At 38.4% G+C, this 27,655-nt stretch overlaps 1 protein-coding gene and 1 long non-coding RNA gene across 5 annotated transcripts; one reads left to right on the forward strand and one right to left on the reverse strand.

The window, feature by feature from the left end:
* The first annotated feature begins 340 nt into the window (after positions 1 to 340).
* LOC113424552 (bestrophin-1-like) lies at positions 341 to 26,970 on the forward strand. Of its 4 annotated transcripts, XM_087950653.1 has the most exons (11): positions 348 to 425; positions 1,777 to 2,023; positions 4,664 to 4,826; positions 5,988 to 6,082; positions 7,058 to 7,291; positions 14,218 to 14,372; positions 15,307 to 15,384; positions 20,256 to 20,408; positions 20,928 to 21,008; positions 22,110 to 22,261; positions 24,340 to 26,970. In XM_087950653.1, the coding sequence occupies exons 3-11, from the start codon at positions 4,675 to 4,677 to the stop codon at positions 25,523 to 25,525; spliced, it is 2,286 nt and encodes a 761-aa protein (XP_087806779.1). In that variant the 5' UTR covers positions 348 to 425; positions 1,777 to 2,023; positions 4,664 to 4,674; the 3' UTR covers positions 25,526 to 26,970. The 4 variants fall into 4 exon arrangements, with proteins under 4 accessions (XP_087806778.1, XP_026542085.1, XP_087806779.1 ...); XM_087950652.1 differs by lacking the exon at positions 1,777 to 2,023 and having other exon boundaries at positions 341 to 425; XM_026686300.2 differs by lacking the exon at positions 1,777 to 2,023 and having other exon boundaries at positions 345 to 425; positions 4,667 to 4,826.
* Positions 14,528 to 18,705, reverse strand: LOC148133262 (uncharacterized). Its single transcript, XR_015746619.1, has 2 exons — positions 17,337 to 18,705; positions 14,528 to 14,647 (listed from the first exon to the last, which is right to left on the reverse strand). It is a non-coding gene; the product is annotated as an uncharacterized LOC148133262 (long non-coding RNA).
* Positions 26,971 to 27,655: the final 685 nt, after the last annotated feature.

Raw genomic sequence — 27,655 nt, forward strand, 5'->3', positions numbered from 1 at the left:
AGAAATATCCAAACAAGAAAGAATTAGTGTGATAAATGGCTTTCTTCTTGTGGAGGCCACGGCTGCGCCAGGAGTCAGCCAACAGGAGCAGCCCCAGCTGAAGGGCCACCCCCTGTTTCCCCTCTCTTCCGGGCTGCTACCTCTCTAAACACATAAGGCTTACTCAGAAGATTAGGAAAGAGCACAGCAAAAGACCACAGAGTGCCTTTTGTAATGGGAGTGGGATTAAGACACCAGGTGACCAGCTGTGGCTCCCAAGTGGGTTTTATGCTTCTTAGTGCACCAGGTCACTGTCAGGTTCAATCAGCCACACGCCACAGAGGTGGGAAGAGGTGGAGTGTTAAGTGTGTTGCAAAAGAACTTTGCCAGAATCCGCACCAGGCCCATCTTCTCAGCTTTGAAGGAGACAGACAGAAGCTATTGTTGTAAGTAGCTCCTCTGTTGTTGTTCTATGTGGAGAACTTGTTCGATGTTTCTGTGTTTTTTACTTGGGCAAATATATTTGCGACAAAGGAGGGGAGTACAAACTCTATGTTAATCCACTCATTATTATGAGATGCATGCCTTGAAAAATGAATCTTTTGAAATGAAGAGAGGAGGAAAGGGACAGAACAGATCCTGCATTCTTTCAGGATGCATAAAAGGGACGGGAGCTTCAGCAAGGCAAGCCTGGTCTGCTCACACTAGTATGTTCATATTCATCCTGCAACCTTGTATAAAGTGGATCATTTTGGAGTACCTGGTCACCTTGCTGACAATCTAGGGTTGTGTTGTTTAATTTTGTTTGGTGAATCATTGGCTTTTTCCATTTTTATTAGAGTTCTCCAAAAATAAATATTCTTATTAAATATTTACATTGAATTATATTAATTAAATTAATAATTATTTTGAACTTTTAGGAGCTGCTTCCTTCTGCACCTAAATAATCATTTTTAAATTACAATTGGCTTGGTATGATAAGATCTTTAAAACATTTTGAATCTAATAGCTTCTGTTTGAGAGTATGAGTCTTTGCGCCAGACTGCCAAATCAGCGGGGGGGGGGACACGACATCCTATCAGAATACGGTATATATAAAATATTATATTTTATAGATCTCAGTCACGATTCCATGTGAAAAATCCACACCTGAAATCAAGAGAAAAATCTGTTTTTACCACATCGGCTGTATTTAAGAATGTCAATGTAGACTGTACCCTTATAAGAAAAAATGAAAGTTTTAAAAGAAGATGGATTTGTGTTGTATACTTTTTGAAGTGATAATCTTTTTTTAAGATTATCTGCCATGATAAGATAATTTATAGGATCGTTGGTCATAGAATTGGTCACTCCTTACGAGGAATTTGCCAGAAGAGAGTCTTGCAAAAGAAATCATTACAACTATATGATCTAAGATTGATCTGTCTACCAATCAGCTGAGCAGCCTGCCTTTTTTTTACCTTTAGATAATATCGTGATCATTCCCTCATCAGCTGTCTCTTTCTCTCTCCCAATGTGTATGTGTGGGAGAAGGAGATCTTGGGCTTTAGCATTGGTCCACAGAAAAGGTATGCATTGGTGATCAAAGGTACTTCCCATTGTGGATTTTTACTATCAAAAAGTGGGAATGTCGTTTTTCCTGCCACAATAGATATTTTTTGTTCCAAAGGAGAAGGGAGTAGTGGAAGAAACAGCAGGGTTATCAATGGAAAATGAGGTTTGCCTCTCTGCTTATAAAATTCTGTGAATGGAATGGGTTAGTTTTGTCCTGAAGTATCTTTTGTCTCTTCTTCTCAGCTCTGCAAGATGCAGTTAAAAAGAATATCCTATCTGCTAAGAGACTATCCTTCCTTCTTAGCAGCCTTCACTCCAATAAGCTGAAGGACTTAACTGTAGCTCTGCTGCATTACATACAGGAGGCAGTACAGCTTTTCAGTCTGCGCTTCTGTTCCTAGAAATATCAACTGGCAAAAATTTGTGGGTGTTATTTTCACAGACATGATTTGAAGTTTTCCATGTTTGGTAAAAAATAAGAATTCTGCATGTGAGTTTCATGGCAGCAAATTTACCTGAATGCAGTGGAAAAACAAAAGAAATAATAAAATATCTACACAAAGCAGTAATATTTGTAAATGATTCTCAAGTCTGCATGAAAAGCATGTTTTTATCATTACTCTATTATTTATACACCTACCTTAAGATTCTTGCAGATAACCCTCCAACATTTAAGAACTGAGTAATCTGCATATCTGAAATATTCTAACAATTCATTTCTATTTGTAAAACAGATGCCCTAAACATTATTCTCTTTCAGGGTAAGCAATGATAGACAAAGAGTAAAAAAAATAGTAAGAAACAGTAAGCTGAAGAGATTAAAGTATGAGATAAGAAACAGAAGAAAATACTGATAAATTTGGCTTGCATCAAATCATTGATTATACTTCTTGGTAACCTCTTATGGACTTGCTGAAATTGGAAAAAATGAATTGGTGATTTATGGATTTGCTAATTAAAAAAGGTTGAATATGGGATAAAGAGGACCATGTTGTAACTTTAAAGAGGGAGGAGAAATAATGATGTTGTTTGTAACTGTTGTAAAGAAAATTGGAAGCTGCTTCTTTATGCCCTATATATCTTTCCTTTTTTTTACCTACAATGTCTTTTCTACTTCTTATTTTCTCTCTTCTTCTTCATTAATTTAATTCCATGTAATTTTCTATTGATCTTTTACTTATGCGGAAAATTTTTTTTAATCTTTCATTATACTTTTCCTTATCATTTTGTCTCCAAGACCATTCTTTCTGATTCATACATTGCCTCTTTAAATTTGGGCTTCTTTTTCCAGAAGCTCATCAACTTCATCTAACAAATTAGTAAGTCTTTTCTTTCCTCTTCACCATTTCATTCTTCTTTAATATATTTCTTTGGAAATTTGATCCTTGTTCCTTCTCCATATAGACACAAACAACTCACTTTTCTATTCAGCACCCATTAATTCTTGACACCGCCCTTTCTTGTTTTATCACATACATACTTCTTGCATAACCCATTCCTACTGCATTCAATTAACTTAAATATTTCTCCTGATATACACAATTTTTGCTTCCAGATAACAATGGACAGTTTCAAGAGCATTTTCATACACACTTCTTTTGTCACTTCTTTTGACAAACATGTATTCTTTACAATAGCAGATTGCATACTACCCCCTAGCTTTCTACCAGCATTGCACTTCTTAAAATGTTCTAAGAGCCATTTCAATTTCAAGCAAAATATAAATGTTAGATATGAGGGAAGGTGGGCATTTAAGAAGTTAAGTAAATAAATAATAAATACTCCCATCTTTAGTAAACATTTTAGTAAGGCATACAAAGTCATTTACTTCCTCCAGTTTTTCCCCATTTATATATAATATATAATTTAATATTTCTGGGGGCTGGTCATCATATCTCTCCAGCAAACTTTAGGATGAAACACAGTATAAACATTAGAACTTTATGAAAAGCATGTAATCCATTATGTTGAGCAACTCCAGGCATGATGCAAGTGAGCCAGGAGAGCTGTCTCAAAGGAAAATTATGACATTTGCATAATCAAGGGGGGAAATGATGTCAAACATTGCATTCTACCTTAATCATTTGTCCCTTGTGTGCTTCTTTGAGACAAGGACACAGTGTAGAAATTGTCTCCCATCTCATACTTTATTTTTTCACTCTGCAATACAGAGTGGACAGAATCACCCACTCTAGTCATTGTTAGCCAAAAACAGTACTTCAGAGCAGTGTTGCTGATTGCTTGGGGCAATGTAGAAAAGGCCCTTTGAGGGATCAACATGCTTTAATCTTCCTTTTAAATCTGTAAACTTTTTCCTGGGCAGCAGTTCCAACCAGAGTCATGGTACTGCCTAATAAATGACTTTTTCTGCATTGCCTTTTTTTTAAAAAAAATTCTGAGCTTCAATTATGCCCCAATTTGGAGAAGTTTCTCTATAGCAAGGGTGTCAAACTCACATCGTCACTGCAATGTCACATGACAATCAGGACTTTTTCCCCCTTTGCTAAACTGGGCATGGGCGTGGCCAGCATGTGACACTTTTCATGTTTGTCTGCAGAAAACTCTGTGAAATTTTGAACACCGTTTTGGTCTCTGAAATAGCCTAAAAACACCATGGGTTGATGTATGGGCTAATTGGTTTGCAAATACTTTAAAATACTGCTCATGTGCCATTTTCATCAGATTTTTTTTTTCATTTTCTGGAAAGTATTTTATAATATAAGGAGATATAGAGATAGTCTTTCTCTCCTCCCCCTTTCTTTTTTTTTCTTTTTCTTTTCTTTTTCCCATCATTTTGTCCAGAGGCTTGCTATTTTACACTGACTAGAACTCTTGCCTGATCACTTGTGGATGACTTTTGGAAATAAATTGGGATCTTATGCATTAGACTAGGATTATGGCTGCCCACACTGGATATAAGATTTTTACAATGTATGGTATATCAGGAAGAATTGAGCTGGACTTAGCCCAAAGTTTGCATTGACCATTATTTGAGATAGTGTACTTGAAGATATATTTATGTATGATGGACTCTGTTTCATTCTTGAGTTTGAATGTTTTGGGATGATGGTAATCTTTTTACAGGTCTTTCTTCTTGTTTAATTCTTTCCATGCTGCTGTTTGTTTCTAGCAGGCCCTGTGATGACAGTGACCTACACATACCGTGTAGCTGAGGCCCGCCTGGGCACCTTCTCACAGCTTCTGCTACAATGGAAAGGCAGCATCTACAAGCTCCTCTATTGTGAGTTATTAATCTTCGTATCACTTTATTTTGGCATCAGCCTCATCTACAGGTGAGCATTTCCAGTTCTCTAAACCTGAATTTGTGTGTGTGTGTGTGAAAAATAGATCAGTAGGGCAGCTTTGTTCCTCTTAGTCTGGTTGTTACTTCTGTATCTTCTGAAGATGTATAGTGAGCCAATGCCTTCAAAAATTGTTTTCCACTCTCTGTTCCTCATGCACTTCTTAGCAGATAAACTGCGTGGTCTAATCTTAAACAACAGTACTTGTTTCTAAGAGCACATTTCATTAAAAAGATTTTTCTTTGGAAGGTAATTTCATACAATGTAATCTCCCATTCCTTATTTCTTTTTTTCCTACAGCTTCTTTTTTCCCCATAAAAATGTTTAAGATGTGCTGTAACAGAGTTTAAGGATTTGAAACAATACAATTGCAAAATAATAATGGTAAATTCATGTTTCCAGATTGAAAATTCTTTCTCCCCGCCCTCCCAGCAGCATGTAAAAATAAATAAATACCCCCCCCCCTTTTCTCTGACCATCTGATCCTAAAAGCAGCAGATACTTGCTTTTTTAAAAATACACAATATTTCTCTGTAATGGCTTTCCCTTTAGATGGCACCCTCTGTAATGGCGCCCTTTAGATGTGTCAACCTCAGCCACCAGAATTTCCATCATGTGTGGCCATTGGTGCACATTCTGGGAACTGTCCAGATTAAAGAAGGCTGCTCTCTATAGCCTATTGTGGCAATTGCAATTCATTGTTACCATTCAGGCATACATTCTCACATGTGACCACTTTTTTTTAACAGAATCAAAATAGCCAGTGGATGATTGATAAAACAGTATCTGATCTGATACAAGAGATCTAATCAATAGTGGACCATAATTGCTAACATTCCTATAATAAATACCAAATAAATTACTATCTGCAGTAAAAATTACATATCCCTGGTTTAAAGAATAGTCTTTGATTGGTTAAAAAAGTGGTACTATCCTATAGCAAAAGTGCTGCATTAGCACATGTAACCTGTGTGGAACAAATAAAAAAGATTGTAATTTTGCAAAACCGCAATAACAATACTTAATCCCCAGTATTTACAGGAATGCACCTGAGTCTATATTTATAGAGCAATTAATATTTTGTTTGTTCTCACCAATAAGAAATGTTTTTTGCTGTTTTGAGACATATCACAGTGATGTGCTTGACTGCAGGTTAATTCTGAATGAGAGTCAAAGGCTGATGTTTGAAAAATTAGCCCTTTACTGCAATAGTTATGCTGAATTGATTCCTGTGTCTTTTGTCTTAGGTAAGATTGCAAAAATGTGAGACAAATGCTATGAATGTGAAGTCTCCCTATACATGTTAGTTAATTGATTTATCTACAAGTACTAGCTCTTAACTTTAGTGCTTAGGGCAGAAAATCCAAATGCTGTTTCTCATTTCCTATGTGACCTTTTTAAAATGAAGTATTAATTACTTAGTGTTTAATGAAAACCACTAAACCAAAGTCCAGTTGAATTGGCTGTCTCTAAGCTTACTTATAGTCCACTATCTCTAGCGGGTTCAACTCACCTCATTCTCAACAGAACAAAATAGAGTTTAAAAAATAAAGTCATTTGTGTTGAGGTCACACCTGGTGACTTCAGGGTGACTTCTGGTGAATTCTTCCTTTTTATATTGGTAACATTATGGAATCAGGTTATTGTTTTCTTTTTCTTTTTTCTTTTTTTGCTTTCCCCAAAAAGTGTAATGTAGCCCTTAGATTTTATTGCTCTTTTTAAAAAATGATCACAAGAACTGCAGAAGATGGGGAAAAGATGAATTATACTACTTTTGTTATTTTTAGTTTATAGCACTTGTGATGATTTACAAGCCTTTCCCTATTGCAGAATGTTACTGCAAGACAATTTTGCAGTGCCTCTTTATTTATGACCTGTGTTTTTATCTCCAGGTGATCAAAAGGTTGAAAAATGAATGGTAGTTCTCAGCAAGAGTTTAATCAAAGCATTACTGATATTATTTTGCCATTCAGGCAGTTATTTCCCCCAATGCAAAATCATCATCATCATCATCATTATTATTATTATTATTATTATTATTATTATTATTATTATTATTATTATTTTCCAAAAACAAATTTGGAGCTTTCATCAAAGCCCCAGTTTTGTTACCATAGAAGAGCATGTATTTTCTGGACAATCAAATGCAAAAAAAAATGGATTCTGTCCACAGATAACTGGCTGATTTTGAGTTGTGCCTTGCTGTCCTTGTTCCTTTCTAGGCTTTTATGTAACTTTAGTGGTATCTCGCTGGTGGGGACAATACGAGAGTATCCCATGGCCTGACCGCATTATGAATCTGGTTTCAAGTAGCGTGGATGGGAAGGATGAGTATGGGCGTCTTCTGCGGCGCACACTGATGCGCTACATTAATCTACTGAGTGTGCTGATCTTGCGCTCAGTCAGCACTGCAGTCTTCAAGCGGTTTCCCAGCATGGAACATGTAGTGACAGCAGGTAGGCATTGCCAAGACAACTCAGCTAGGATGAAATGCCATGAAAGTTGGTGCACCTCCTAATGATACTTCTGGAAGCTCTGAAGTTGACTGAATTATTTCTAGTAGTAAGTCCATCAGCTATAATAAACTGTAACTCATGTCAGATCTTCTAGGAGGAGATGGTGGAAGTTATAGTCCAATACATCTGGGGATACAAGATTAGGAGGAAATGGCTTACCAAGACGCAGACAGGAAGAATAAATAAATAATGTTTATTAATTACACTTCTATCCTACGTGCCTTTTCTCCAAAGGACTCACAGCATCATACGTAGTTTTCTCTCTTTATCTATTTTAGTCTAGAAAATAGCTTAGAAAGAAAGATAATGCTTGCTGAATAAGGCCACTCAATGAGTTATAGGACTGACAATCTAAAATGATCTTTGCCTGATATCCCCCTCTTAACATTGCCTCTCAGTATCACACTCTATGAAGCTGGAGGGTTCGGTCATTTGGAACAGTTGCAACTTTTGTTTACTGCGAATTTCAAATCATAAGTAACTGGGTTTGATTTTCTTTGGGAGAACATTACTGAGTCCTCATGAGCAGGGGTGGAATACTACCGGTTCTCTATAGAACCGGTAGCTCTGAAGAGCAGCAGACACCGAACCTGTTCTGTGTTTGCTGCTGTTTGCCCTACCCGCCCGCCTGCCCGCCCGCTCTGACCTGTCCTTTATTTCCTGTTTTTTCAACCTCAGCTGCTTTTCATGACACAGCTGAGGTTGAAAAAGCAGGGGGAAAGTGACTTTTCAAAAGCTGCGTACCTGCACGCAGCGCTTTTCAGCTGTCCAGGAGGCACAGCTTAATATTTTTTACATGTGCGCATAGTCACACGTAGTCACCTAACCCGTAGTAACACCGTTTGAATCCCACCCCTGCTTATGAGGTTTATAACAGGCAGCCCCCCCCTTGAATACTATCATTTAAAAAGCCAAGTGGTTAACATTCCTTTGTCAAGACCAAGATTCTAGCCACATAGCTAATCCTATGGATATCCATACTCAATCAAATGAGGAGGGCTATGCAGACTTAAATGATCACTAATTTTGTCTTTTAAAAGGCTCCAAGCAGCTTCAGCAGTTTCCCCAGATCATTAAGACTGCAGCCCTTTTGACTTCCTTTAGATTATTTTACTTTTTTTCTTCCATCCAATTGGGTCTGATTGTCAGAGACTGTCTGGACAAGTTCCTGCAATTTTTTTTTGCCAAGGTTTTTCATAAGTAGTTTGCCATTGCCTCCTTCCTAGAGCTGAAAGAAAGTAACTGGCCCAAGGTCAACCATCAGCTGTGTGCCTGAGGTGAAACTTGAAGTCAGGGTCTCCTAGTTTCTGGATTAATATGTTAACCACTACACAAACTGGCTCTGTATAGTTATTTGGTAAACAGTTTTCTCTGTGATAATCCCTTTACCAGCTTGACTGTTTCTGTCCCACATTACTATTTTAAAAGACAACCAAAGTAATTAGAGTAAGATCCATTCAGTTCTGAAATCAGATCCTACATTTAATGAGGAATCTTTCTCAATGAAGATTCTCAATCATCCAGGCTGAGATGTCTAACGGTGGTGTGAAGTTGTCTAAAGGTTGAATGATTGCAACTGGACTAATGTTTAGCTTCAGAGATGTTTCACAGCCCATCCAGGCAGTGTCCTCAGTCAAGTGCAAGGCAGTTAGGCAGAGAGTTGTTGGCATGTACCAACTCCTGCCACACCAACCTGAGAAGATTCAAACATCTCTGAAACTAAAAATTAGTCCAGGTGCAATGATTCAACTTTAGATAACTTCAGACAACCTTCAGACATCTGTGCCTAGATTATTGAGAATCTTCATCAACATTTTGCAACACATTTTGGGGAAGAATCCCCTGAGCTTGGTGTGGCAGGAGTTGGTACATTCCAACAACTCTCTGCCTAACTGTCTACCTTGCGCTGACTGAGGAAGCTGCCTGGATGGGCAGTGAAATGTCTTTGAAACTAAAAATTAGTCCAGCTGCAATGATTCAACCTTCAGATAACTTCAGACAACCTTCAAACAAGGATTTTTTAAAATCCAGTAACATGTAACTAGATGGATGTATTGCTTCATCCCTAGATCTATAGGCAATTGTGAAAGTTGGAGGGTGTTTTGAGAGGTTGTTTAAGCAGCAAAGCCATGCATTGACCAAAGGATTAGCCATATTGGCTCACAGGCTGATGGATCTCATGGAGGCCACTCTAGGGTATCTAAAGGCAGCTTTTTTCAACCAAGAGAACATTTTATGTCAGGAATGTCTGCAATCAATCACTATAGGGAGAAAAACCAGCAGCAGCTTTCTATGATAACCAAGCCATATCCTTACTGGCAGTCTCTACTTGGCTAATATGACTATGTAGAAATGACACCAGCAAACTATCCTATGCCTTCCAACAATCAATTTGAGTGGGTAGAGGATGGGGTTTTTTATTTCAATTGCAATGCTTTATTTCCATTGGCTTTGGCTTTGTTTACATTTTTCCTCATTCTGTTACTGTGTATTTTTGTTGTTCTGAGATTGATTGTAAAAGTTTACATTGATGAGCTTTATGAAAGTGTTATAAATAAATCAATCCAAGAAATGCTACCACTGCAGTCCAATATTTTTGTTCTGGGGGATAAATCAAATTAAATTATCTATAGCTAATTCTGAATAAGAACACTTAGTTGGACCTGATGGCCTAAGTGCCCCCTTCCAATTATAATCTCTTTTATAATTGAGGTATAACCTAAAACTACTCAAATTCAGCTCTGCATTGTCCAGGGAGAAAAATCTCTTGGATTCATATTCAATTCATACATTAAAAATGTTTTCATCATCACCACCACCACCACCACCACCACCACCACCACCACCACCACCACCACAGAAGTGATTATTCGTACAGGTGGAAGATATGGAAAATCTTACCCTATGGATTCTTTGAACTGTCCCTGACAATCCCTAGAGAGGTTGGCTCTCCAATGCTTCCATTCCAATATATATATCCTGTTGATTGCTCCGTTTCCAGCGTAGTTCCATAAAGCTTTCCATGGCTCTTCTTGCTTTCATTTTTCAACTGAAAGCTTACTGCCTGCCTCCTTGGGAAAGTAGCAGGCTCTCAGAACTATCTAGAACTGTCCTTAGTCTGAGAAGACCTAATGATTTCAGGAGGGGGCTTCTTCAGTTGACCTTTCTGTTTCTGTTAAGCAGGCCCTGCTGATTTGAGTTCCTCCTGCTTACTCTGCATAAAGGTGCTTTGGCTCTCAGTCCCCAAATTTATTTTATTTATTTGTTTTTTTATTTGTCAATTGCTTACAAGATAATAGGCATAAGTAAAAACATAGTTATGAATACATGGATACATATAAGAAAAATATATATATAAAAGAAACAATAGGACAGGGACGGTAGGCACGTTGGTGCGCTTATGCACGCCCCCTACAGACCTCTTAGGAAAGGGGTGAGGTCAATAGTAGACAGTCTAAGGTTAAAGTTTTTGGGGTTTGGGGAAAAAACCACAGAGTCAGGTAGAGTATTCCAGACATTGACCACTCTGTTGCTGAAGTCGTATTTCCTGCAATCAAGTTTGGTGTGATTAACCTTGAGTTTCTATCTATTGTTTGCTCTTGTGTTGTTATGGTTGAAACTGAAGTATTCATTGACAGGTAGGACATTGTAATGTATGATTTTATATACTATACTTAGATCAGACCAAAGGCGGCATAGTTCTAGGTTTTCTAGGTCTAGAATTTCGAGTCTGGTGGCATAAGGTATTCTGCAACGAGTAGAGGAGTGGATGCTTGATGGCACTACTATCTTTGTCTTTCTGTTTCCTTTTGTCATGTTTTAAATTCTCTGCAGGCCAGTAATAACTTTTCTTACTTCATAAATTCCAAGTTGTCTTTAAAATATCAAATAACCTTAGTTGTTGGGTCCCCTGAAAACTTATATTTAGCTATAGACTGACTTCCCAGCTAAAGTTAAGAGTTTCATCCAACACTCAGAAGTATCTCCCAATAAACAATGTTGCTATATAATTTTAATAATAAGCATATCCACCACAGGACAGTTTGGTAGTCCCTTTAGGCATGAAATCTATGTATGATAAGTCCTTCAGATGAGCTACAGCTCACAAAGTGAATTGTTCTGCCCCAGGATCTGTTTCAGTTGGCTGTTTAGCTTTGTAAACACTTTAGAAGCAAAGAAACAAATCTGCTTCATTGTGAGAATGGGAATTTAATTGGACTTCCTGGTCTCATGGCCCCAATGAAGATGGATATACTGAATGAGTATCAGATTAACAAGTAAAAGAGAAATGTTCTCTCTTGTGTGTCTTTCTCCAATACAATTTGTAGTAATGGGTCAACAATCTAGTGGCCATTCTTCTCTCTACTTCTGCCTTTTATTTCCCCGTGCTGTGATTGCCCTTCTTTGGGCCTAGAAACATTTTTTTTTTTTAAAGTAATTTTCCAACAATGCACAAGGATGTGACACATGAAAGAGGAACTGACTTTTTTTTTTAGAATTGAAATCTGAAAATATCACGTTACTAAGGGAACAGCAACTCCATAATAAAATTCAATTTTAGCATAAAAAGAAATAACAAATGGTAAGAGTGTTCAACAAGTTTTTTTTCCTTTGAGATTCAGTCAATGAAGTCCAGTTTCATAGGGGTAACCAAGGCAATTGGAAGTACTGTAACTGGCTTTTTTCTTCCACTCAGAGGGAGTATAATGTTAGAGATAAAGCAGAAGTAAGAGTCCTATTTACCTCCAAGCAGTAAGGTTATAGATCCTAATTCTCTGTGTGTAGAGCCATAGTTTGTGCTAAGCCACAATGTGGATTTGGTTGTGAATCCTGGTTGAGAAAGATGTACATGCAACCACTGTAGTTTATTCAGCAAATCACAAGACTTAGAACAATGTCTGAACTTGTAATTATATGTGGGAATGAAGGCTTAAGAGACTAGGAAGAGCCACAGCCACAGGTTTGTTGGAATAAGGGGTAGCGTAGCCTATGAAACAGGAGTATGGGATGGCAAAAATCTCAGAAATCACCCTTTCTAGTTTCTTGAGCTGTAAAGGTTAGAAGAGAGAGAGATGTACATATTTCCAAACTTACAAGTCTTAATGTAATCTTACAATAAATATAATTGATACATCTGGGAGTGCTTCCTGTCTGGACTATCTTGCAGGGCTGACAGAATTTAGCTATTTGTTTAACCAGAGATTGTTGAACAAGCTATAGATCTGGTTCATATATAACACTAGATGGATTCATATCTCTTGGTAAGCCAAAACAAGCAGGTCCTATTGTGGTATAATAGAATGAATCAAACTAATAGTCTAATTGCAATCTGGGTAATTAGACTGGAAAGCTAATCTGGTGAACTATTATTTTGATTTTAGATTGGAAGGAAAGGGGAAAAAAATCAGTTAAATTATCATAGAGTGAGGCTTTTGTGCCTAAAAGATACACAAGGGATATGTATGAATATTTTATTTTTCATTGATTATCACCTACTGTATCTAGTAGATTGATGGCTTCAGTTATATCTCAAAGGAAGTTATCATTAGAAAACTCCTCTCATGAGACATTCTATAATCAGAAAATATGATTAACTATGGCTGAAGAGAAAAACAAATTACCCAGTCTCAAAGAGAAAAACAAATTACCCTACAACAATAAAATCAACACATAAATATACTCTTATAAGTTTGAAAGATACCTAAAACACCTTAAGAATGATGTAGAAAGAAGTCAAAAGCCTTTTTTAAAACGGAAAATCAAAGTTTGACCAAGCATTGAATTGTTGGTGTTCTATGTTTCATACACATTTATTTTATTCAATTTCTATAGCTACCCATCTCAAACAAGTTACTCTGGGTAGTGAACAATTATAAACTCAATTAAAAGCCAAATACAAGTACAACACACACAAAAATTAAGACTCAAGCTGTAAATAAAGAGCAGAATTAGTAGAAGATAGATTCTGTACCCTGTATTCATTGTTAATAAAGTTCTGCCTCTGTCTAGATCGTAGTATTAATTTTTGCTGTGTCTTTCTGATGAATTTGAACTTCATCTGAGCAAGGTACTAGTGAAGCACCTCTTTTTAACTTTAATAGCAGGTACTCAAGGACACAGCATACCCAGCTTACCAGCTGAGCCAAGTAATAGACTACACAGATGCAAACCGAACAAGAGGCAGAGTAGACTGTGAGTTTACAGCTGGATAACTGCTCCTGAAAGGAAATGGGCTGATCACTTGGCCAAGCTGAATGCGGTCAGTTGAAGCTCTGTCATCCACAAAAGTGGAATGCATATCAGCAACACAAATGTGATAAGAAACTGTGTGGCTACATAAATTGTTAATGGGCTATGGAGTAGATATATCAACACAATAAGGAATGTATTCACAATTAACACAAATAAATCCAGGACACAGCACAAAGGCACACATGTGCAACACACAAGAAAGGGGACATGGACCTGAAATACTGCCCATTGGCAGAGATGATGGCAGATGAATTCACTAAGCTTTTGTTCAGAGATTGACTCAGACCACTTTGTGAGATGATGGGAATGGTAAATTAATGCATGAATATAGAAGGGACATTGCAAGTGTGCCTTTAGTTGTACTAACTCTTAGCACCTCAAAATCTATTGCTCACTTAGATGCATTGGGGTATAGATAGTTTAGAATTTCCTGTGTTTCTTCTTTAGCTCTTACTGCACTTTTCTTGTGAGTTTTCAAACTTCTTCCTGCCTGTTTCTCAAGCATAATTGCTTGCTTGATTTTCACTTGAAAGGATATAGTTAGTTGGAGTTAGCCTGCCCTCCTCCGTGTATTTCCTACAGTACATTTCTACTATCTCTTTCTATCTATGTAGGCCTGATGACACCAGAAGAGCACAAGAAGTTTGAAAGTTTAAATTCAGTGCATAACAAGTTTTGGATCCCATGTGTCTGGTTCTCAAACTTGGCAGTGAAGGCACGTAATGATGGGCGAATCCGTGACAGTGTACTCCTTCAAGGCATCTTGAATGTGAGTCAGATATACATCGCATATGTCATGTTTTGAATTCATTACCTGACATTTTTAGTCTCTTAGCAGAGGAGAAGCTCCAGCAAAACAGATGTTATACTTCAGCTTTCTTCATGCTAGAGGCCTACTATAATCAGATAAGGCTGTACAGAAAATTATATTTTGAAGGGAAAAGATAATTTGGTTTATTTGTGAGCACTGACAGAGCGGTTTCTTAAAGAAGCTGCATCTTTTCCTGGGTTTGCACTGCTACCCTCCAGAAATGCAATTCACTCCTGGGAAAAGACAAATTTGGTTTAAGGAAAAGTTCTAAATCTCCATTAAATCTAGATTTCTGTCTAGATCTCTCTAATATTGCAATATTCATCATTTCAGCTATTGGACCTGCTAACTATAGCCTGTGGAAAAATTAATAGCTTGGTACCACCATGGTGGGAAAGATTGCCATATATCAGTGTTTCTCAACTTCAGACAAGACCCTCAACAACTTTTAGATGTGTGAACTTCAACTCCCAGAATTCCTCAGGCAGTGTAACTGATGCTGGCTAGGAAATTCTGGGAGTTAAGACCACACACCTTAAAGCTGCTGAGGCTGAGAAACTCTGTTGTACACAATCCAGGATGGGTAGCATGAAAGGAAACCTAGAATCGGAGAGGCCTTTGGTGCAAAGGAAAGTCGAGGATTAATGTAGAGAAGTTATCAAGTTCTTACAATTCTACTACTTGTACAACAAGACCTTTTGACTATGCTCACTGTTAAACTCTCCTAGCCCCAAAATACCCTGGTCTAAATAAAAACACTAAATAAAAAGAGTTTAGTAGTACACTTTTCAGAGATTGCTGACAAAGACATGGATAACAAACTACACATTGAACTGAAATCCTATGGTGAAACTTTATTTCTTCTAATGGTACTTTTCCTTCCTTCCATCAGGAAATGAACACACTGCGTAGCCAATGTGGGCGTCTCTATGGATATGATTGGATTAGTATTCCCTTGGTCTACACACAGGTAGGAATTGTACTACAAATGTATTTTGGACTGATTGCAGCCAAAAGTACATCCCATTTATAAGAAAATAGATCTCATATGTGCTTCATATTAAGCCTTTCTTATAGCTTAGTTGAACTGCTATCTAACTTTCCTATAGGGTTGGTGTGTTCCAGATACTTTAAATTAAACAATGTCATATATTCAGACCTTAGAGATATGCCTTCTCTGTAGTAGCACTTGCATTCTGAGACAAGGTCCCCCCCACCATCCAGATGGTCTCCATTCTGCTGTTGTTTAGAAGGGCCTTGAAGATTTATCTCTTAACCCAGGCATTTGACAAGGGAGAATGAGACCCCTTCCTTCATTGTGTTTGCCAATTTTAATTGATTTTGTTATAATTTCTTTTGTTGCGAGCCACTCAGAATTATTGGCAGTTGGGCAGCATACAAGTTTCATATGAAATGTTCTGTTCGCATTACAGATCCCATGACTTGTTCCCATTGATTTTATTTGTCTCTGTTTCTGATCACTGCCACTCAGCTGATTATCTTCCAAAGGAAAGGATATAAAGGCTCACATTTTGAAATATGTTTGGAGCAGTGGTGGGATTCAAATTTTTTTACTACCGGTTCTGTGGGCGTGGCTTATTTGGTGGACGTGGCTTGGTGGTCATGTGACTGTGGGCATGGCTTGGTGGTCATGTGACTGAGTAGCTGTGGCTAACTTAATGTCACTCACATCGAGGGCTGCCTCACCTGGCCCCTCCCTTCCCAGCCATTCCTTGTCACACCCAGCCTCAACTTATCTATAGTTCTGTAAAAATGTTGTTCACCTTTTTTTTTGACTTTATTATCTACATACAATAGATGTACTTTCATGGACCACTGAAAGGAGAAAATGGCTCATATGCTTTGCCCAAGAGTGTGATAGGCAACAGGCTTTTAAGGGGCTGCCTGAAAGAAAGGGGGGGCAATGTATTTTCCAAAGCACCAGAAGGCAAACAAGAAGAAATGGATGGAAACTGAACAAAGAGAGAAGCAACCTAAAACTAAGGAGAAACTTTCTGACAGTTAGAACAATTAACCAGTGGACCTGCTTGTCCCAGAAGTTCTGGGTGATCAATCACTGGAAATTTTTAAAAGACTGGACAGCCATTTCTCTGAAATGGTATAGGGTTCTCCCCAAAGTCCCTTCTAAGTGTTATTCTGACACCTTTCCCAGGACCTCTACTCAGAGTTTGGCATCCTCAGGCTTGGACTAGAAGACCTCCAAACTCCCTTTCAACTCTGTTAAACACACATGTATTTATGCTCTGGACTATAGACATTGAATGCATGTAAACCCTGAAAAATATGTGGTAGCCCTGGGCAAAAGAACAGCAGTAGAATCACTCTAGGTGTAGGGACAGTGTAAAATATTAACACATGATAAATAATGGAACAATTAAAAATAATAGCACAGAGTTTTCTCTGTCTCTCTCTCTCTCCCTTCCTATTTCTTTTTCTTTCTTTCTCTTTCTTTGTCTCTTTCTGTCTTTCTCTCCCTTCCTTTCTTTTCTCTCTCTCTCTCTCTCACAGACACACGACACTCTCTCTCTCCCTATTTTTTTTTCTTTCTTTCTTTCTTTTCTTTCTTTCTTTCTTTCTTTCTTTCTTTCTTTCTTTCTTTCTTTCTTTCTTTCTTTCTTTCTTTCTTTCTTTCTTTCTTTCTTTCTTTCTTTCTTTCTTTCTTCTCTCTCTCTCTCTCTCTCTCTCTCTCTCTCTCTCACACACACACACACACACACACACACCTGTCAACCTTCATTTCCTCTCACTCCAGGCACCTTACTCACAGGGGAAGTGAATCCAGCATTGGAGAAGTTCTGCAGGTTAATGGACTTGCATTTGCAGCTTCTGCAAACTTCCCCATGGCTGGATTCCCCCCCTCCCCCAGTGTTCTTTCCCTCTCGCTCCAGGCACTTTACTCACAAGGGGAAGCGATACTTCTAATGTCCATGAAGAATCCAGCCTTGGAACAGTTTTGCCGGTTAACGGACTGCTGCTCCGCCCACAGTCATATGTTTTCAAGTGGCTGCTTGAAAATGCATGGCTAGGCGGGGGAGCAGTCTTCCTTTAAACTGGGGCGAGCGAGCATCGGGTGGGCAGGGCAAGCGAGTGAGTGGAAACCGGGTGGGGGGTGTGACCAGCTAGATGTTGCTACTGGTTCGGCAACCCACACCAAATTCTTGCTACCAGTTCGCCCGAGTAGGTGCAAACCGGCTGAATACCACCTCTGGTTTGGATGGTGTTAGAATAAAGAGAACTACTTTAACACTAATGATAACCCTAAGGCAACTTCACTTATGAGCTGGGGATGAGATAAAGCCAATGTCAGAAAGTTTGAGCAGAAAAATAAACTATATTGCTAAAACATGTTTGTGCCACAGTTAAGAATAAATGAGGAATGACCACTATTTAAATCAACTTGATTAAATGTATGCTATGCATCCATCAACTGTCACAAAGCAAGCACATTTCTGTATGTCTTCCTTAGGAAAAACAGGAAGCTTTGCATGACTTTCCAACAGATCATGTTTTTTTCTGGAGTCTTAAGAGCAGTTTCTCAGCTACTGGCAAACATTCTATGGCCTTTAATGATAGCAACGTGCATGCAGAGCACACTTTTATCTTCTTCAAGCACCAGGCAGATAAGTTGTTCAGTGCCACCCAAACCCCAGCCTACTATTTAGATAATGAACTTGGACTCTATGGGGTAGAAGCAGAATCCATTCCTTGTGCACCAATAAGTATAATGGGAAATTCACACTCAGCCCAGCTAGGTCTCCTACAAATCAAATCCAAAGTAGATGAAACCAAGATCTGATGCCCATGGAAATGTAATTGGTCACAGCAAGTCACAGCGTTTATGGAAGCTAGCTGCACCACTTTTGGAGAGTCTTTGTTGCTAGAAACAGAATTGAGTAGAGTGAATGAAAGGCAGCTTGTGTCTTGCAAGACGCCTTTACATCCATGTTCTTTTTAATATAAGGCAGCGCTTGCTTTTTCTGCTCATTTCCCTTCTATCCCTTTGTTTATGCCTTTTTCTCACTGGCTGGGTTGTGCCCCTGGAATCCTGTTTGCTTTTTCAGGTGGATTAAAAGTGAAACAGCAGAAACTGCTGCCCTAAACTTTTAGTTTAAAGAAACAAGTAATTAGGCAACAGGCCAGCCTTAGTTAACAAGTCTAATAATGCAATACAGAACAATAATGAGTTTTGCCACATTTTACTCCAAATAATGGTTTTATTTCTAGTGTTCTACAAATAATCTCTTATTGCAGGATGACATTTGAGTATAAATTGCTAGGTTCAAATTGCGGAGTTCTTGTGGACTACAACAGAATAAAATATCTGCAAGTAAACAACCAAGCTCAGAGAGCACCAAGGACTCCACAGTTCAACCCATATATTATCTTCTAGAAGTTCAAATATATTTTTGTGTTAGCGAAATGTAAGCAATGGCAGGAAGAAAATCTGGATTTCAGATTTTATTTATTTATATCCTGTCCTATATTATTTTTACAAATAACTCAAGGCACCAAACATATACAATGTACCTTCCTCCTCCTATTTTCTTCACAAAAACAACCCTGCGAAGTGGGTTCATCTGAGAGAGAGACTGACTGGACCAAAGTCACCAGTTGGCTTTCATGGCTAAGGTGGACTCTTGGCTGAGGTGGGATTTGAACTCGTAGTCTGTAGCCAAGTGCTTTCATCACTAGACCAAACTGGCTCTGAAAACCAAAACAGGTTGTTGATGATGTAGAATTTATATGGAATAGTAGCAGTGGTAGCCCTAAGAATGTTCCATCTGAAATGTGAAACTATAGAATAGCGTACGAACTGTAGCATATTTTAAAATCTGGATTAAGCAGAAAACCTCTCCACAAAAATGGGATGTAGCTCTTCAAATTTTTTATATCTTTCCAAGGAATATTTTTTCTCCAGACAGCAATTCTATTTCATTTTATCACTTTAGTAGTCCTAGCTGTACCATGAAAGATCTTTATTTCCCCATCAAGAAAGAGAGTGAACCAGGCAAATACTGGAAGATATAAATGTAAAGTTGTAAATAGAATGAAATATGCACTAAGATACTGCAAAAAGCAGGCAAATGTTATATTGGGGAAAGATTTCATCAACTGAGTTTAAGTTAACATGGTTTAAATAAGCAACAGTGAGGCCTATATCATGTGGCCTGCAGCAGACATTTAGACACCTGTGGCTCAGAGGTGACAGGATTTTTGCAAAAGCACACACAACAAAAGAGATGTGAGAAGCTGTGCTTGTTGAGGATATTGAATTGTTGAACTAGTGACTTGAGTATAAATCAGGAGTGGAAAACTATGGTCTCTTTATGATTGTAGACTTCAACTCCTAGAATTCCTGAGCCACACAAGGGCCTTAATTGCCCACCCCTGGTGTAGATAATAGTATTTCTGTGCTGTATTAGCATACTCCAAACCCTCGCAAACTGATTGGTCCAGACGGACAGCGACCTGATTGGTCGAAGCCCCGGCCGTGATTGGAGCGCTAAGAATCTACCGCAATTGGCTGTGCCGATCGCGGGAGATTCAAAGTGCTGCCATTGGCCGCCGAGCCACGAGCCAGCCCTATATGAATGGCTGCCGCGGCTTGTATTCTTCAGACTGTTCCTATTCTAAATAAAGAGCTGAACTCACTAGAATGGTCTCGCGTCTCCTTCGAACCGATCCACTTCAGATCTAACAATTTCTGTTCCTAAAAGCATATTTTGGAATGACTTCTAGTTCAACACTGCTCCTCAATAGAAACCTATCCTAGTAAGTCAGGGTTTTTAAAGAGAACCTAACAATGTTTCTTTCTCCAAGGTTGTGACGGTAGCTGTTTACAGCTTCTTCCTTGCATGTTTAATTGGTCGGCAGTTCTTGGATCCAGCTAAGGGGTATCCTGGCCATGAAATGGACCTCTATGTGCCGATTTTCACATTCTTGCAGTTTTTCTTCTATGCTGGCTGGCTAAAGGTCAGTTTAACATGGAATTGTCCTCCAGAGAATTTCTGTTCGTTGGGATAATATTCTGAAGTTTGTTCTTGAATTTCAAGTGACAAAACTATGTTCTGTATTATGGTAGTTAGGACCAGCTCAACATTCTAATGAGAATCAAATAACATGTAATATACAGATATGCTTTTTTATATACTGTATTATGAAGTAAATGGTAAAAGGAAGGTGATTAGCCCCCTCATGTACTGCTCTTTTACCTCAGCAATCCTTAGCTCCAGCAGTGTTTTTTCCAGGCAGTTTCTAAACTCAGAAGTGAGACTGATAAAAAATTGACAAAGATAGGAAATCTGCAAGGTCTTTAATAAATACAAATATATTGTTGCTTCCTTTTCTAAGAGTCTTAGATTATCCTATTCTACTAATCTTACTCCTTTTTTTTACTAACAGGTAATGTCACTTTAAATATAAGAGTGTGATATATTTTGCTGAACCACCATGGACGTTTTTTCTGATCTTGTCCTTATTCCCATTTCACAGGTAGCAGAACAGCTTATCAATCCATTTGGGGAGGATGATGACGACTTTGAAACTAATTGGCTTATTGATAGGAATCTGCAGGTGAATTGAAGAACTTAGGATATATCCTTTCTGAGATGTCTCAAAAAAATAATAATTTTGTAGTTCATGATATGTAACTTTAAATAAATGATAGCACAAATTAGAACTTAATTTATTTTCTTTCTCAGCAATGCAATAGATGTCTAATATTCAAAAGAAATATGGCTGTGAAAAGTTTTATGTTACGTTCCTCTTCTTTGAGATATTACTTGTCAGATATGGTATACTCTGTCATAAAAACCTAAATGGCTGGCCTAAGATCAGCTACTAAAAACTTGTATTTTCATCTTTTACATATAGTAATCTTCAACATATATTCTTTTACGTGTTTTCAATGGGTGGATGATTTCTAAAAACCTGAAATTTAAACTCTCCCATAGAGAGTTCTGACCAAGCATTAACAGAATAATAGAATGGCAAAGTTGGAAAGAACCTTGGAGATTTTCTGGTCCAACTCTCTGCTCAAGCAGGAATCTCTATACCATTTCATACCATTTTAGACAAATGGTTGTCCAATCTTCATTCATGCTTTCTTGCCTGTTACACATTCTTATTAATCTTGAAGCCATAATTTTTTTCTAAATGCAAAAGGACCAACAGCCTAACTCAGAGGTGGTATTCAGCAGGTTCTGCCAATTCTGGAAAGCCAGTAGCGGAAATTTTGAGTAGTTCGGAGAACTGGAAAATCCCACCTCTGACTGGAGATTTTACAGTATCCTTCCCCTGCCATGCCCACGAAGCCACGCCCACAGAACCGATAGTAAAAAAAACTTGAATCCCACCACTGGCCTAACTGCTTAGAAAGAACTGCACTGTCTATGAAACATTTAGCCATGAAGTGAACCTTTGGGGTTTCACAGCCCTCCTAGTTTTGTTGCCAGCTTGGGGCTTGAAGCCTTATCAAGCCATAGTTCATTCTTATCTTCATGCAGAACCCATTATCCAGCTATCCAGTTACTAAATAGCAACAGGTCCGTAATTGTTTCTTAGATTGCAGCTGTCCCTAAATTATTAGAAATGGGTGTTTTCTCAGAAATGGAGAAATAAAAAAACAAATACCTGCAACTACTGCCACTGAGATAGTGTGCCATATCTTGGCAGGTCTCCCTTATGGCTGTGGATGAAATGCACCAGGACTTACCAGCATTGCAGAAGGATCCATATTGGAATGAATCAGACCCCCAGCCACCTTATACTGCAGCAACAGCAGAATATAAGAGGACATCATTCCTTGGATCAACTTTTGACATCAGGCAAGTGAAGCTACAGCAAATAACCACAGGGATCCCTTTCTTGTCATAGAATATACATCTGCAGTAGACTCTTCCCTGTGGAACATCATGACTCTCTGGTGTTGTAAGAGGATTTATACACAGCTCTGCAGTATGGATTGGACCGGTTCAGGGTTTCAGGCAGCCATGCCAAGCTTGGATATTACAGTTTCTTCTCCGTCCATAACTTCAATAGTAAGAAATAATTCAATGCACATTAAACATGCTCATTTGTCATTTGACTATCCCAAAGGTGCTTTATTCCCCCTCAAAAGGCAACTTTTTTTTCCTTTGAAAGTATTTTGCTTCTCATCCAAGGAAATTCAGAACATTGTTCTTTGTCACTAATTTCTTGTTTCTCTCTTGTTGGTGGGTGCCACCATTTTATCTTCAGTAGGATTCACTCTCAGTAAATATATATCAGATTGACACACACCTGTATTTTACACCAGATTAGCAACCCAAATTGTTTAATTTGGCTAGTTTGAGACTTGGAGCTTTTTGATACAATACTCATTACAACAACTTCATTCATTCCAACCCAATGTTGTGAAGCTGATTTTGTCAAATTACCAGAGCAAAATGCTTCCTTTAGTCCTGTGCAGTTTTCCCCCTGAGCTCTTCATAAAACAAATATTGTTAACCAAAGATATCAAGTTATTGATATGAGGAAGATGGGTGGTTAAAAAAAATAAGAAATCTAAATAATCAAACGAAATATTTATTGCAAGATAAGAGTATTTCTAAAAGGACTATGCTACCATGCTCTAAGCGATGAGATTATAAGGACACATCACCACAGTCATCTTTTCTTGGTGTGATATTTAATTGTTAATGGGGTTATTTTTTAAGCATCTGCAATATTGCTCATAGTTAAATTATTCAAACCAGGATTACTATTACTATTATAAGCTACTCAAACCTGTATAAGTAGGCAGAATCAGGCAGTCACCTCACATAGGTAATTTGGTATAACATGAAAGGGAAGCAAATTCTTATACTCTTCCATTATAGGAATAGCAGAAATAATGTTCCTGCTTGGAATTGGGGAGGCAGTTGGGAAGCTGTGAGCTTCTCTACCTAAGTGCTAAAATAACTTGGCCAACCATAGATGCTATGCATTTTGAATTGATTTTTTAAAATGTACAGTATTGTGGTATGCATTTGATGGAGTTAGTTTTACATTGCATGGTTTTTACAACTGGAAAGCCCTTCACTTAGTAAAAAAGTAGGGAGATACATAAATACACAATGATACACATATACACATTCATTAGTTTGGGAGCACTTTGTTGTTCTGCCAAAATGCCGTAGGCAATCAAGAATGATGAATGTTGGCATATTAATATTAACAAGCACAGACAGCGTTGGCCTTAGGAGTTGGTATGGATAGGCACACTTGTGAGCTTCTTGGGCCTGCTTCATCTCCTTCCTCCCCATTTTTCCCCCTATCTTCTCCTCTATCATTCTCCTCTCTAAGAGGGAGCATCAATGACAGAGAGGAGGAGCAGGAGGAGGAAGAACAGAATGAGAAAGAAGAGTTGCATTCAGCTGGTTTTCTTCATTGTCTCTCAGGGTGATAAGCAACAATGAGCAATAATAGGGAGGGATAAGTAAAAGCAATTACCTTGAGACTCTTTGAGCTACATGGCCAAGGTTGAAGGACAGGGGGACCACTGGTACCTGGAGATGGTGCTGCTGAGAGTCATCATGGCTTTTGAAGGATTTTAAGAAGGTTGAGAACAGAATGTTCATATAACATTCCATTCCATTCCCTGTATATCTTTTGTTGATATCATTTTCATTCCTTCATTGTAGTTTGATCATTGATCAAATGATTCAAAAAACAGAAGTATATGGAGAAATCTGAAGTATTGGAATGATTCTTGGGGTTTATATTTGCACTTGTCATTTCCCCCGCCTTGATATGTCTGTCATATCAAGTGCAGAGTCCCAGGTGCATCCTCCCCACCCACCCCAAAGTTTCCCCTGCAGACATTTGATTTCAATTCTCTTTTTCAATGCATCATTGTATTCTACTATCTGTTTCCTTTCTACAGCATGCAGAAAGAAGAGATGGAATTCCAACCCCTGGAAAAGATCAAAGAGAACGAGGAAGCAAACCACTCAACACCACTACTGGGGCACATAAGCCGCTTTCTGAATGTACAATCTCCCAATTTTACCAGGTCACCAAGAATGAGCCTTATACGTCGGAGGAATGAAAATATCTCTCCTTCTCCTTGTTATGCTTATATGGATGGGGTTAAGCCTGGGAACCTCCAAAGTATTAACCAGCTAAGGGGAGATAGCTCCCCATTAGGCATCGGTTCTCAAGATCAATGGGACACTGCGGCCAGTAAACTGAGAGAATTTGATGCTTTCACATCAAGCCCTTTCTATGAAAGACCTGGGTTCTACAGTGCTCCTCAGACACCCATCAGCTCAGTCCCAATGATCTTGCCATCCCAGCGTCAAACCCGGAAAAAACCTCCTGCTCTCTCCAATATTGCTGCCTGTCCCACTTTTCAGAAGGACAGTGCTACAAGCCAGTCTCCTTGCAAAGCCAGTGATTTGGATAGAAGTGAGAACTTGGTTGGCTCAAAATCAAAGGAGTCTTTTCCGTGGCCAGATGAAAAAAGCCATGTTTCAGATTCATTAATCATGTCAGCTAAAGACGATACAAAAACCATAAATTGGTCAAAAGAAACATCTCCTCTCGGAAGCCCGGAAAGACCTCTGTCCTCAGGGGACTCTGTAAGTACCAAGTTCCCCTTTGTGGAGTGCACAGGCCCTGAGATACAAACCAGTTTCAAAAACTTGAATAACCTGAAAAGCCACCAGCAACTTCCAGATAACACATCTCCAGACCATTCCAGTTTCCTTTATACTCATAACAACAAGACTCCTAATAGCAATGGTCCTGTCACTTTCTTTCCCTTCACCTCTTTGACTCCCACAGGGCTTGAGCCATCTCATCGGAGCAAAGGAAATGCTGCTGTTGTCACTCGTTCAGAAGCTTCCCCTGGAGTTACAAAGCAAGATAGTTCAGCTGCTTCTGAAGCTGCAAATGACCTGGAAAGTATTTATTACACTGAGGAGCAGAGAAAGACCACCAGCTCTTCACCTAATGACTCTGGCATCTCTCTAGCAGAAAGAGACTTTGTGGGATTAATGGAAGTGATCATGGAAATAAGTGAGAACACAAGCGATGAACAGAAGGGAGAGAAGGGACAGTTCAGTTAAGTGGGCTCAGAGTTTTTTCATGTAGATGTGACGGGAGGAATTGCTTTATTATATTTAACATTATTATTCAACTTTTTAAGGGTAGCAAAAGCCCACACTACAGACTACAAAACAAGTGGAAATCAACATTTAGGCCGGACAGCTCATTTCATAAATGCATATATGCTGACACTATCAAGCAAGTTAAGGGCCACTCATGGAATTTCAGCACCACACAACTAAGGAAATAATTCTAATTTCAGCAGAGTTACTTTAGTTCCATGTTTAATCTTTTGTTTGCTATTTTATCTGAAAGTACCAAAGAACAGGACCTTGCTGCCAGTGTTGCAAATGCACATCCCACTTCAGGGAGAGACAATTTAACAGATAAATCATATGTCCAGTTGTATGGTCATTGCCCAAGGACACAATGACTTCTTTTCCCCATCCTCCAATTACTTACAAAGGGGATTTTTTTTTTCTTGGGAATATTACCAGTTCACTTAGCCAAATTATATTTATTAGATCCTAGAAGGATTCTTTTACACAAGATCATACTTCATGTGGATATTATCAGGCAATAATTACAGATGAAGATTGGATAGTGGCATGATGGTACACTCCATTCAAATTGGGCAACACCAATATGACTCAACTCATCCAGTCAGTTTCCAACCCAAAACCTAACATTTTTTAATAGAAGTGAGTATGGCTTTGGTATTCAGGACTTGATGGCATGTCCTGTGCTCCAGATGGCAGGAGAGGATGCAAATCTTGGGGGTGTCAGGTTTCTAAGTGATGAAACCCATTTAAAAAGAATTGAGCAAAATCCATCTTCCAAAACAAATTTATTTTATTTAGATAAGCATCAAATTGGCAAAGTCTGTTGTAATTCCGGATCTGAACAAACCGGAATTACACCACATAATATTGGAATTTAGAAACAGCCTCCAAAAGTCACATTCCCCAATAGAAATAAATCAACGTTGCCTGGTGTCATCAATCTCCACCTCCAGGTCTCGGCTGGAACAGCTTCTGTTCCCATGGGAAGGAAAGTCACCTAGCCAAAACAATCCTTACTATCTAACTACTCCTCCCACCTTAGGAATATGGCGAGCCTGAAACCCGTCCCCCTTTATCAGCAAAGAGAAAGAAAGAAAAGGAATATATGCTTAGAATATAGAGCTAAATAAAATGGCTACATATATGTCAATTTCGGGCTCGACAGGTTGCCTTACAGAACAATTCTACCTTGACTAAAAAAAGAAGTTGAGATATCAGAGGACAATATTATTTGGTCACTTTAGCAAACAAGATGCCTATTGAAGGTCAATTAGAAAATATGTAGGAGATGCATTGCTAGTTTCAATATGTTAAAAAATGGGCCAGTGTTTCAACAGTTTGGGAAATGTTGTTTTACTTGTATAAGACAACTTGAAAATAAATGGAGAAGTAGAAAATTGGAAGTTTCTTCTCTTGTAAAGTTTAAAAGGTTTATATCGGGCTGTCTAACTCAGTGGTAGAATGCAAAAACATTTTAGATTACTAACTAGATATTACATTGTATTCTCTTTCTGAGAAAAGGATTAGCAAGAAAAAGTCATTTTAAAATACTTTTCATGTATGTTTGTTTATAATCTATTGGTAAAAAGCAGGTGACAGTAACACCTGAAACCAACTGAAGAAAAGGTTTCAGTTCCTCCTAATATAAACTGCAGATAGAAAGCAGACAGTAGTATTAAACCAATTGTGCAATTAATAGATATAATCAAATTTGTGCTAGGACAGTGGGATAGGTGCCAGAATAACTGCAGCCAAGGAAATATGAAGAATCACTATCTGAGATTGGCAGATTGAGCTCTCTCTCTCTCTCTCTCTCTCTCCCTCTCCCTCTCCTTTCTCCATCCCTCTCACCTTCAAGTCAGTCTGGAATCCTGGCAATGTCTAGGCAGGTCCCTATAGTATTCTTGGCAACATTTTCATATTTTTCCTGCCTGCCTGCCTGTTTTGTACCTAGAACTCTTGTCTCCCGGTTTCTAGCGGGCTGCCTTAACCATTACACCAGTGGCTGAGTTTGTCATGTTAGAAACCTTGAGAGGCTTCACAGTTTTCTTAGAGACCCAGTGGAAATGTCCCCAACATTCAAATCTT

This window comes from Notechis scutatus, chromosome 1 (assembly GCF_049901735.1).
Source record: "Notechis scutatus isolate UNSWTSFEM ecotype Mainland chromosome 1, rNotScu1.2, whole genome shotgun sequence".
Lineage (NCBI taxonomy): Eukaryota > Metazoa > Chordata > Lepidosauria > Squamata > Elapidae > Notechis > Notechis scutatus.

Excerpts from the sequence above, each read along its gene's own strand:
- LOC113424552 (XM_087950652.1), top strand. The coding sequence starts at position 4,675 with ATGACAGTGACCTACACATACCGTGTAGCTGAGGCCCGCCTGGGCACC. Across the intron at positions 6,083-7,057 it reads TCCTGTGTCTTTTGTCTTAG|GCTTTTATGTAACTTTAGTG; the intron begins GTAAGATTGCAA and ends GTTCCTTTCTAG. Across the intron at positions 15,385-20,255 it reads TTCCCTTGGTCTACACACAG|GTTGTGACGGTAGCTGTTTA; the intron begins GTAGGAATTGTA and ends TCTTTCTCCAAG.